A 12,371-nucleotide genomic window follows, 5' to 3' on the forward strand; every position below is an offset into this window, starting at 1 on the left:
TTATTGTTTTAATACTGATGATTTTGGCATACAACTCCTGATAACCCAAAAAACCTGTCTCAATAAATTAGCATATCAAGAAAAGGTTCTCTAAACGACCTATTACCCTAATCTTCTGAATCAACTAATTAACTCTAAACACATGCAAAAGATACCTGAGGCTTTTATAAACTCCCTGCCTGGTTCATTACTCAAAACCCCCATCATGGGTAAAGGCCCCGTCACACATAGCGAGATCGCTAGCGAGATCGCTGCTGAGTCACAAGTTTTGTGACGCAACAGCGATCTCAGTAGCGATCTCGCTATGTGTGACACGTACCAGCGATCAGGCCCCTGCTGTGAGATCGCTGGTCGTGTCGGAATGGCCTGGGCCATTTTTTGATCGTTGAGGTCCCGCTGACATCGCTGAATCGGCGTGTGTGACGCCGATTCAGCGATGTCTTCGCTGGTAACCAGGGTAAACATCGGGTAACTAAGCGCAGGGCCGCGCTTAGTAACCCGATGTTTACCCTGGTTACCATCCTAAAAGTAAAAAAACAAACGCTACATACTTACCTATCGCTGTCTGTCCTCGGCGCTCTGCTTCTCTGGTCTGGCTGTAAGCGCCGGTCAGCCGGAAAGCAGAGCGGTGACGTCACCTCTCTGCTTTCCGGCTGCCTGCCGCTCACAGCCAGACCAGAGAAGCAGAGCACCGAGGACAGAGCGATAGGTAAGTATGTAGCGTTTGTTTTTTTTTTACTTTAACGATGGTAACCAGGGTAAACATCGGGTTACTAAGCGCGGCCCTGCGCTTAGTTACCCGATGTTTACCCTGGTTACCGGGGACCTCGGGATCGTTGGTCGCTGGAGAGCTGTCTGTGTGACAGCTCTCCAGCGACCAAACAGCGACGCTGCAGCGATCCGGATCGTTGTCGGTATCGCTGCAGCGTCGCTATGTGTGACGGGGCCTTAAGACTAGCGACCTGACAGATGTCAAGAAGGCCATCATTGACACCCTCAAGCAAGAGGGTAAGACCCAGAAAGAAATTTCTCAACAAATAGGCTGTTCCCAGAGTGCTGTATCAAGGCACCTCAATGGTAAGTCTGTTGGAAGGAAACAATGTGGCAGAAAACGCTGTACAACGAGAAGAGGAGACCGGACCCTGAGGAAGATTGTGGAGAAGGACCGATTCCAGACCTTGGGGAACCTGAGGAAGCAGTGGACTGAGTCTGGTGTGGAAACATCCAGAGCCACCGTGCACAGGCGTGTGCAGGAAATGGGCTACAGGTGCCGCATTCCCCAGGTAAAGCCACTTTTGAACCATAAAGAGCGGCAGAGGCGCCTGACCTGGGCTACAGAGAAGCAGCACTGGACTGTTGCTAAGTGGTCCCAAGTACTTTTTTCTGATGAAAGCAAATTTTGCATGTCATTCGGAAATCAAGGTGCCAGAGTCTGGAGGAAGACTGGGGAGAAGGAAATGCCAAAATGCCTGAAGTCCAGTGTCAAGTACCCACAGTCAGTGATGGTGTGGGGTGCCATGTCAGCTGCTGGTGTTGGTCCACTGTGTTTCATCAAGGGCAGGGTCAATGCAGCTAGCTATCAGGAGATTTTGGAGCACTTCATGCTTCCATCGGCTGAAATATTTTATGGAGATGAAGATTTCATTTTTCAGCACGACCTGGCACCTGCTCACAGTGCCAAAACCACTGGTAAATGGTTTACTGACCATGGTATTACTGTGCTCAATTGGCCTGCCAACTCTCCTGACCTGAACCCCATAGAGAATCTGTGGGATATTGTGAAGAGAAAGTTGAGAGACGCAAGACCCAACACTCTGGATGAGCTTAAGGCCGCTATTGAAGCATCCTGGGCCTCCATAACATCTCAGCAGTGTCACAGGCTGATTGCCTCCATGCCACGTCATTTCTGCCAAAGGATTCCCGACCAAGTATTGAGTGCATAACTGAACATTATTATTTGTTGGTTTTTTTGTTTGTTATTAAAAAACACTTATTTGATTGGATGGGTGAAATATGCTAATTTATTGAGACAGGTTTTTTGGGTTATCAGGAGTTGTATGCCAAAATCATCAGTATTAAAACAATAAAAGACCTGACAAATTTCAGTTGGTGGATAATGAATCTATAATATATGAAAGTTTAATTGTAATCATTACATTATGGTAAATAATGAAATTTAACACTATATGCTAATTTTTTGAGAAGGACCTGTATAAAGGTACCTTCACACTAAACGACGCTGCAGCGATCCAGACAACGATCCGGATCGCTGCAGCGTCGCTGTTTGGTCGCTGGAGAGCTGTCACACAGACCGCTCTCCAGCGACCAACGATGCCGGTAACCAGGGTAAACATCGGGTTACTAAGCGCAGGGCCACGCTTAGTAACCCGATGTTTATCCTGGTTACCATCCTAAAAGTAAAAAAAACAAACGCTTCATACTTACCTTCCGCTGTCTGTCCTCGGCGCTGTGCTTCTCTATACTGGCTGTGAGCACAGCGGACGGAAAGCAGAGCGGTGACGTCACCGCTCTGCTTTCCGGCCGCTGTGCTCACAGTGAGTGCAGGAAAGCACAGCGCCGGAGGACAGACAGCGGAAGGTAAGTATGAAGCGTTTGTTTTTTTTACTTTTAGGATGGTAACCAGGATAAACATCGGGTTACTAAGCGTGGCCCTGCGCTTAGTAACCCGATGTTTACCCTGCTTACCAGCGAAGACATCGCTGAATCGGCGTCACACACGCCGATTCAGCGATGTCAGCAGGAGAGCCAGCGACCAAATAAAGTTCTGGCCTTCTAGCCCCGACCAACGACATCACAGCAGGATTCTGATTGCTGCTGCGTGTCAAACTGAACGATATCGCTAGCCAGGACGCTGCAACGTCACGGATCGCTAGCGATATTGTTTAGTGTGAAGGTATCTTAATACAACTGGCACCTGACATTTGTGGGGCCAGTTCAGCTCCTGAGCATGTTCCATAAATGTACACTTGACAGCGGTCATATGACCAAGGTTGGGAAAGGGTTACATGCAAATCACAGTAACAAAGCCCATCAGTGTGGATCCAGCTTTCCCTGATTATCAGAAGCCTCATCAGACCATATTAGCATTTTATGGTAGCTCACCAGAGGCGTGCATGCTGAGGAACAAAACCTATATGACTTTCATATGTCATCGTAGAACACACACAGTTGGGTTATCTTGGAGAAAACCATGTATGAGAAAAACTACATCACAAGTAAATATTACCCTTCAGGATACAATGAAAATTCTCTACTTAATTACCTGGGTCCAACACAATAAGTTACATGTAGACGCCTTGCTACGTGGAGCTCTCTGTCCCGGACTCCATTTTGGGAACAAGACGGGACTCCTTTAAACACAGGTATATTTCCTCTTGCGGATCATAGTAGTAGAACTTGCGCAGGTATGAGATGAGAGGCCTGGAGAAGAACAAATGGGAAGACTGCTTGTAAAACAACATCTCTACAATATACTAGTTTGCTAAGTAACTAGGGTGGAGACGCTTAAACTATTTTTATAAGGGCCTTTAGGACTACTAAAAATAAATTAGAAGCACAAATGCGCCTGTAAAACATTTCATATTCTTGTATACGCACCCATGAACAAATAATGCAGTCTTAACGAGGAAGTCAGCGAGCACCATGATCACATATTCTTTACAGTAGTAATCAAGATTGTTTGTACTTTAGGATTAAGCAAGAAGATATTTATGGGCCATTACCAAAACAATTGTACACCAATAAATATACATATATTCCTGTCTCCAAAAACTACAACAGTAAAAACTGATAATGGTATAGGTTCCTGCTAGTACCCAACCATTCCCCAAAACCTGACAGGTCTGCCATCCCTTCTCCTTTGGCCGCAAGACCATGACCCAGAAGGTCTGAGTCAAGCAGTTAATCATGTCCCTGAGGCGCCATCATTATCTATGGCACAGATGATGTTCACAGTGCTTTACTCGGCCATCATCTGAACTCTCGTACACAGAAAATGAATGGAGAGGAAGGCTACATTCAATGTCTCCTGACTATGGTCTTAAGGCCAAGTAGGAGCCAGGCATGAAAGACGTTCATTCTGGCAACTGGTGGAACTCACATCAAACTATTAATTATCTACTAGATGATAAAGGGATATTCCAAACTCCAAAAATTAACCTAAAACAGTTGTTTGTTTTTTTTAAATTCCATATTTGAGGCTTCTATCAAAATATTAAAGGGGCTGCTTAGGATTTGAATACATTTTAGCTATTGTTCACAGACTGCATCTGGCATTGCAGCTCATCCCCGAATTTCGATAAATTTCTTAGGCCACCCAACATAATCTTAATAGAGAATTAATGGAGAATTTGTGAACATCTCCGTAATATAAAGAAAAAATATGGCGACCATCCTCTTTCAAAACATTTTTCAATTCACTACGGGGGTTCCTTACAAGGGATAAGAGTGTCTGGGATAAAGGTGGTCCATAAGGATTGGCGCAATGGTGACTACATTAAACAAATGTCTAGAGAGGAACCCAGATTTATTTTTGAATTAGATACACTCAAACCGAAGGGACTTAATAATGGAGTCGAACTCTTTGCATTTGACTGACAAGTAATCTTAGGAGCCAAGGCTATATGTAGCCAGCAAAGCACAGCGGGAGCCAACCCTGAAGAAGGAATCCGTGTTATTCCGAAACGCGTCGGTTATTCTTGGCTCCTACAGTGCTCCGTACCTCCGAAAGGGTCACCACGTGACGTACAGGACACGTGACCCGAAGTCTCCGCAGGTCCTGTCAAGTGCAAAGAAACAGAGCGCTCAGCTCTCATCTACTTCCTGCCGCAAGGGCGGCTGTCACCGGCCGGGACAGCGCGCCGAGGAACTATTACCTCCGAACATCGCTGATCAATACAAGGGAAGTAATAACTAAGTTACCATCTTATCAGTGCACGTGTGTTGCTCCTGCCGATACTCTTCAGACCCAGGTGTCTACACGCTGAATAGTACGTATGACCGTTCCTGGATTATCATTGCGTGTCTACACATAGAGGCATAACTCCGCAAGCCTCTATGTGACTGTTTGCTTTTTAAAACCACATTTTTTAATAGTAGTTCTCCTAATATTGATTGTTTTGCTTGTTAGTTTGCCTAGTACATAGCAACATATCTTCTTGGCATACCCTAGAAGTCACACACTAAGTGACTCAAGCTACAGGTTGGAGACAACAGACTTATAAAATGTTATATATAATAATCCCGCTACTCAGAAGTTGTGTATCTATGCAGTGGTAAATACAGAGGTGAGCATAATATCTGTCCGAAACACAGGTATTGGTCAAAAACGTTTACTAGCGACATTGATTTAGGAAAAAATAGTCTATATTGATTGTGCAGTCACAAAAGCCATAGACATGTCACTTTTTTTGCAAACAAAAAAAAGAAATGGAGTCTGGACAGAAAGTCAGTGTCACTTAACCATGCCAAGGTCTGCGAGTGGTTAAGAGTAAGAGGTGTTCAGAAGTCCATAGCCTCCCATTCTATAATGTGGGTTGCACAGCATCACACGTGAGTATTAGCAATGTTGTATATGTTCTGACGCGGTGAACAAGCTGCGAGACAGCAGCAGACAACAGCACAGCCCCCAGACCTCCCAGAGCAACATAAACAGCACTTAGCAGGGGCTCTAGCCGGCTGTGACTAATAATTAGTGTTCATGCTGGAAGTGATAATTATATAGGATGGAGAATTGTATTTACACACACACACTGATCCGAACAGTAGTAGGGAAGAGACAATATTTTTTGTGCGTCATGCATATACAGTACAGACCAAAAGTTTGGACACCTCATTTAAAGATTTTTCTGTATTTTCATGACTATGAAAATTGTACATTCACACTGAAGTCATCAAAACTATGAATTAACACGTGCGGAATTATATACTGAAAAAAGAGTGAAACAACTGAAATTGTAATTATATTCTAGGTTCTTCAAAGTAGCCACCTTTTGCTTTGATGACTGCTTTGCACTCTTGGCATTCTCTTGATGAGCTTCAAGAGGTAGTCACTTCACAGGTGTGCCCTGTCAGGATTAATAAGTGGGATTTCTTACCTTATAAATGGGGTTGGGACCATCAGTTGTGTTGAGCAGAAGTCTGGTGGATACACAGCTGATAGTCCTACTGAACAGACTGTTAGAATTTGTATTATGGCAAGAAAAAAGCAGCTAAGTAAAGAAAAACGAGTGGCCATTATTAAGAAATGAAGGTCAGTCAGTCCGAAAAATTGGAAAAACTTTGAAAGTGTCCCCAAGTGCAGTGGCAAAAACCATCAAGCGCTACAAAGAAACTGGCTCACATGAGGACCGCCCCAGGAAAGGAAGACCAAGAGTCACCTCTGCTTCTGAGGATAAGTTTATCCGAGTCACCAGCCTCAGAAATCGCAGGTTAACAGCAGCTCAGATTAGAGACCAGGTCAATGCCACACAGAGTTCTAGCAGCAGACACATCTCTACAACAACTGTTAAGAGGAGACTTTGTGCAGCAGGCCTTCATGGTAAAATAGCTGCTAGGAAACCACTGCTAAGGACAGGCAACAAGCAGAAGAGACTTGTTTGGGCTAAAGAACACAAGGAATGGACATTAGACCAGTGGACTTCTGTGCTTTGGTCTGATGAATCCAAATTTGAGATCTTTGGTTCCAACCACCGTGTCGACGCAGAAAAGGTGAACGGATGGACTCTACATGCCTGGTTCCCACCGTGAAGTATGGAGGAGATGGTGTGGGGGTGCTTTACTTTGCTGGTGATACTGTTGGGGATTATTCAAAATTGAAGGCATACTGAACAAGCATGGCTACCACAGCATCTTGCAGCGGCATGCTATTCCATCCGGTTTGCGTTTAGCTGGACCATCATTCATTTTTCAACAGGACAATGACCCCAAACACACCTGCAGGCTGTGTAAGGGCTATTTGACCAAGAAGGAGAGCAATGGGGTGCTACGACAGATGACCTGGCCTCCACAGTCACCAGACCTGAACCCAATCGAGATGGTTTGGGGTGAGCTGGACCGCAAAGTGAAGGCAAAAGGGCCAACAAGTGCTAAGCATCTCTGGGAACTTCTTCAAGATTGTTGGAAGACCATTCCCGGTGACTACCTCTTGAAGCTCATCAACAGAATGCCAAAAGTGTGCAAAGCAGTCATCAAAGTAAAAGGTGGCTACTTTGATGAACCTAGAATATAAGACATAATTTCAGTTGTTTCACACTTTTTGTTAAGTATATAATTCCACAAGTGTTAATTCATAGTTTTGATGCCTTCAGTGTGAATGTACAATTTTCAGTCATGAAAATACAGAAAAATGTTTAAATGAGAAGGTGTGTCCAAACTTTTGGTCTGTACTGTATGTATTCCACATTTAGCAGGGCGTATATAATATATAAATAAATATATTTATTTTACACACACGCCGAGAGTGTTTGGCAGCCTTAACATGGTTCCAGAAAATGAAATACTTCGCCCCAAAAATTATTGCAATGACACGTTTAGTTTATTTCCATGTATTGGAACAAAACAAAAAACAGACGAATAGGCAAATTGCACAATTTCACACAAGACGCTAAAAACAACTTTGTTTCAAGCATGTGATGCTCATTCAAACTCACTTGTGGCAAGCAACAGGTGTGGACAATATGAAAATCACACCTGAAACCAGATAAAAAGAGGAGAAGCTGACTCAATCTTTGCAGTGTGTGAGTGAGTGGCACACTAAGCATGCAGAAAAGAGAAGAGAACTGTCTGAGGACTTGAGAACCAAAAATTGTTGAGAAATATCAACAATCTCAAGGATAGAAGTCCAGTTCCAGAGATCTTGATGTTCCTTTGTCCATGGTGCGCAACATAAGTTTAGAACTTGTGGCACTGCAGCAGATCACCCAGTACAATTGACTAAAGGTTGCAAAGAAGGATAGCTCAGATGGTAAATAAGCAGTCTCAAACAAGTTACAAAAAAATTTAAGCTGTACTTCAGGCTCAGGGTGGATCAGTGTAAGCACAAACTATACACTGAAAATTGTATGAAATGAAATGCTGGGGCTGGAGATCCAGGAGGACCCCCACTGCTGACACAGGCAAAAACTAGACTGCAGATTGCAAAGATGTTTTTGAGTAAGCAAAAATCCTTCTAAGAATGTATCTTATGGACAGATCGGACCAAGATAGAGCTTTTTGGTAAAGCACATCATTCTACGGTTTACTAAAAATGGAATGGCGCTTGAGAAGAAAAGAACATAGTACCTACAGTCAAATATGATCGAGGTTCAAATATGTTTTGGAGCGGCTCTGCTGCCTCTGGCACTGGGTGCCTTGACGGTTTACAAGGCATCATGAAATCTGAAGATTACCAATGGATTTTGGGTCGCAATGTAGTGACCATGCTGGGTATGCATCCTAGGTCATGGGTCTTCTAACAGGACAATGACTCTAAATATACTTCAAGAAGCACCAGGAAATGGATGGAAACAAAGTGTTGGAGAGTTCTGAAGTGTCCAGCAATGAGTACGGATCAAAATCCCATGGAACACCTGTGGAGAGATCTTAAAATTGCTGTTGGGACAAGGCACCCGTTAAATAGGCGAGACCTGGAGCAGTTTGCAAAAGAAGAGTGGTCCAAAGTTAAAGTTGAGAAGTTTAAGAAGCTTGTTGATGGTTATAGGAAATGATTGATTGCCAACCTTTGGAATACATTAATGCAACCAAATATTAAGCTGAGTGTGCCAACAATTTTGTCCTGCCCATTCTTTGGGTTGTGAGAAATTATGCCCAAATTTCCTCATTTTCTCTTTCTTATGTTGTTCCAACACACACAAAGGATATAAACATGTCTATAACAAAACATGCGTAATTGCAATAACTTTCTGGGAGAAATACATGTCGCGGCTTTGAGGTGGGCTCACCGGCGGAGCCCACCTTAAAGCGGGGGATACTGCCAGCTGACGTACTATTCCATCAGCTGGCAGAAAGGGGTTAAAGAAAAAAGACGTATTAGGCCTCTTTCACACTTCAGTCTTTTGGCGTCAGTCACTACCGACATAGTGACGGATTGACGGATCCGTCACAATTGTTGCGAAAACGGTTCTAACGGATCCGTTTTTTTGACGGATCCGTTACTTGGGGGTTGTCTGGGAGAAGTATCTACTTTTTGGAGCATGCGCAATTGAAAAAACGGATTGAGGCGACGGATCCACCGAAAAAACGGTTGCGGCGGATCCGTCGCCAATTCTATGGAATGGCGGACGCGACGGATCCGTCGCGATCCGCCATTTCGGCGTTGACAAAAAACGTTCCAATGTCCGTCTATTTTCAGAAAACGTCCGCCAAATGTCGACGGATCCGTCGCATGGCGGATGGAACGGACGACCATCCGTCACAATCCGTCACTAATGCAAGTCTATGGGATAATAACGGATCCGTCAAAAAAAATGACGGATCCGTTATTTGAGGAAAATGGCGGTTTTAGACTGACGCCAAATAACTGAAGTGTGAAAGAGGCCTTAGGTCATATAAAACCTATTCCCCTATTGAAGGGCGGGGATTTTGTCCATATACACAGTGACTATAGAAAGAATTTTTCAGACAAATCATGGGTTAAAAAAAAAAATCCTTTCTGTAGAAACTTGGCACTAGTCTTGCATATTGAGAATGATCACCAGTTCTTAAACCAGGCTGATGCACATTAGGTCAAGAGCAGATCACACTGTGTGCTGGTCACGCTGAACCAGTCATTTTCATGTGATCTCATCCTCATGATCCCTAAATGACTATTTCTATACAATTCTGAAGCATTGGAAATTACTCACACTTCTGAACATGAGATTAAATCAAAGCGGCCACATGAAACAATAAAATTGATTCTAAACTGTAAGTATGTGCCAAAAAGGCTCTAAAATCATTGGCAAAAATAAGAAGCATTTAACAGGAAAACAAGAAATTACTTGATATCATGTTTAAAAAAAAAAAAAAGTGATAATACTAGTAGTGGCGAATCAAGTACATTTTACCCTTTGAAATGCATAGTGAGATCTGCAAAAATATGAGAAATTATACATTTAACTAGATGGTGGCCCGATTCTAACGCATCGGTATTCTAGAATATGTATGTGGTATATAACAGCCCACGCAGTATATAACACAGCCCACGCAGTATATAGCAATGTGGGCACCATATCCCTCCTAAAAAAAAAAAAAAACCATTAAAATAAAAATTAGTTATATACTCACCTTCCATCGGCCCCCGGATCCAGCACAGGCCTTTAGCGATGCTCATCGCGACGCTCCGTTCCTAGTAATACCTTTCGGCAATAACCAGTGATCATGTAGCGGTCTCGTGAGACCGCTGCGTCATCATGTCGCGAGACAGCTAAGTGATCTCGAGTCATTGCCGCAATACATTCTTGGGACCGGAGCGTCGCAAGGAGTGGGAGAAGGGTGCCACGGACTCCGGAAGGTGAGAATATAATTGTTTTTTTTTTTTTAATTATTTTTAACATTATCTGTTTTTACTATTGATGCTGCATAGGCAGCAACAATAGTAAAAACTGAAGCGGGGTTTAACTCCCGCCCCAATATCGCTGATTGGTCACGGCTGGCTGGCCGCGACCAATCAGCGACCCAGGATTTCCGTTAAGGAAGTTAGACAGACAGACAGACAGACAGAAGTACCCCTTAGGCAATTATATATAGAAAATGAGCAGCAAACCTCAAATTCTGCACACAAATGATGGAGAGCAGACTTTCGACAGAGGGAAAGTCGCTGTAAAGTCAGCTGCAACAAGATTCAAACTAAATCTTGAAAAATTTCAATATTTCCATGGCAAAGAGTTAAATCCACATGTTATGGATTGTATACCTGTCCCACAGGTCAATTTATGCAGAATTAAGTATGCCGACAACCTTATACATCATGTGAGCCCCTTAGCTCTTTATATACTGTAAGAGCAGCCCCACGCGGCCTCCCCCTACACGGCATGAGCCCCACACGGCCTCCCCCTACACAGCATGAGCCCCACACGGCCTCCCCCTACACGGCATGAGCCCCACACGGCCTCCCCCTACACGGCATGAGCCCCACACGGCCTCCCCCTACACGGCATGAGCCCCACACGGCCTCCCCTACACGGCATGAGCCCCACACGGCCTCCCGCTACACAGCATGAGCCCCACACAGCATGAGCCCCACACGGCATGAGCCCCACACGGCCTCGCCCCACACGGCCTCTCCCTACACAGCATGAGCCCCACACGGCCTCGCCCTACACAGCATGAGCCCCACACGGCCTCGCCCTACACAGCATGAGCCCCACACGGCCTCGCCCTACACAGCATGAGCCCCACACGGCCTCCCCCTACACAGCATGAGCCCCACACGGCCTCCCCCTACACAGCATGAGCCCCACACGGCCTCCCCCTACACAGCATGAGCCCCACACGGCCTCCCCCTACACAGCATGAGCCCCACACGACCACCCCATATACAGCATGGGCCCCACACGACCACCCCATATACAGCATGAGCCCCACACGACCACCCCATATACAGCATGAGCCCCACACAGCCTCCCCATATACAGCATGAGCCCCACACAGCCTCCCTTTATACAGCATGAGCCCCATACAGCCTCCCCATATACAGCATGAGCCCCACACAGCCTCCTCATAAATGGAATGAGCCCCACACAGCCTCCCCATATACTGCATGAGCCCCATACAGCCTCCCCATATACAGCATGAGGCCCACACAGCCTCCCCATATATGGAATGAGCCCCACACAGCCTCCCAATATGCCGCATGTCACCCCCATAGCCTCCCCATGTGCTGCATGTCACCACCATAGAATCCCCATGTGCTGCATGTCACCCCCATAGCCACCCCTCTCCACAGTACACAGCTGACTCGATGAAATCATGTCATTGCGCCAGCTGTTTCACATGCTGATTGGTGGAGGAAGTGGACGGAGGTCCCTGCTCCACCAATGCAGTAAGCGCAGATGGAGACAGCGAGCGGTGCGGACCGTAGACCTCTGGTTTCCAGCCCCACGGCGGTCTCGGTCTGCCCTAGAGTGTGCCTGCTGGGTGTTATAGATGAGCTTATTGATGGGTCCTACAACAGACTCTTTTTTTATATTTCTATTGTACTGTGCTAGAAATATAATTATACTAGCATGGAAATCCACAGAAGCCCCCAGTAAGCTATACTGGCTGCAATTACTCCAATATATTCCACTATATAAAGTTCTCAACATAAATTGGAAATGTGGCTATAAATTTAACAAGGCATGGAGATGGTGGTTAGCAATAACAGACACTAC

General features: G+C 45.1%; 1 protein-coding gene across 1 annotated transcript in view; it reads right to left on the reverse strand.

Annotated features, from left to right (window-relative positions):
• The window catches only part of SOCS7 (suppressor of cytokine signaling 7), an 88,694-nt gene that overhangs the window by 3,747 nt on the left and 72,576 nt on the right, over nt 1–12,371 (reverse strand). Inside the window, exon 9 of the mRNA XM_069751706.1 lies at nt 3,284–3,441. Coding sequence (XP_069607807.1) covers nt 3,321–3,441 — 121 coding nt within the window. The 3' untranslated portion in view covers nt 3,284–3,320. The remainder of the gene's footprint in view (nt 1–3,283; nt 3,442–12,371) is intronic.

This window comes from Ranitomeya imitator, chromosome 2, assembly GCF_032444005.1.
Source record: "Ranitomeya imitator isolate aRanImi1 chromosome 2, aRanImi1.pri, whole genome shotgun sequence".
Lineage (NCBI taxonomy): Eukaryota > Metazoa > Chordata > Amphibia > Anura > Dendrobatidae > Ranitomeya > Ranitomeya imitator.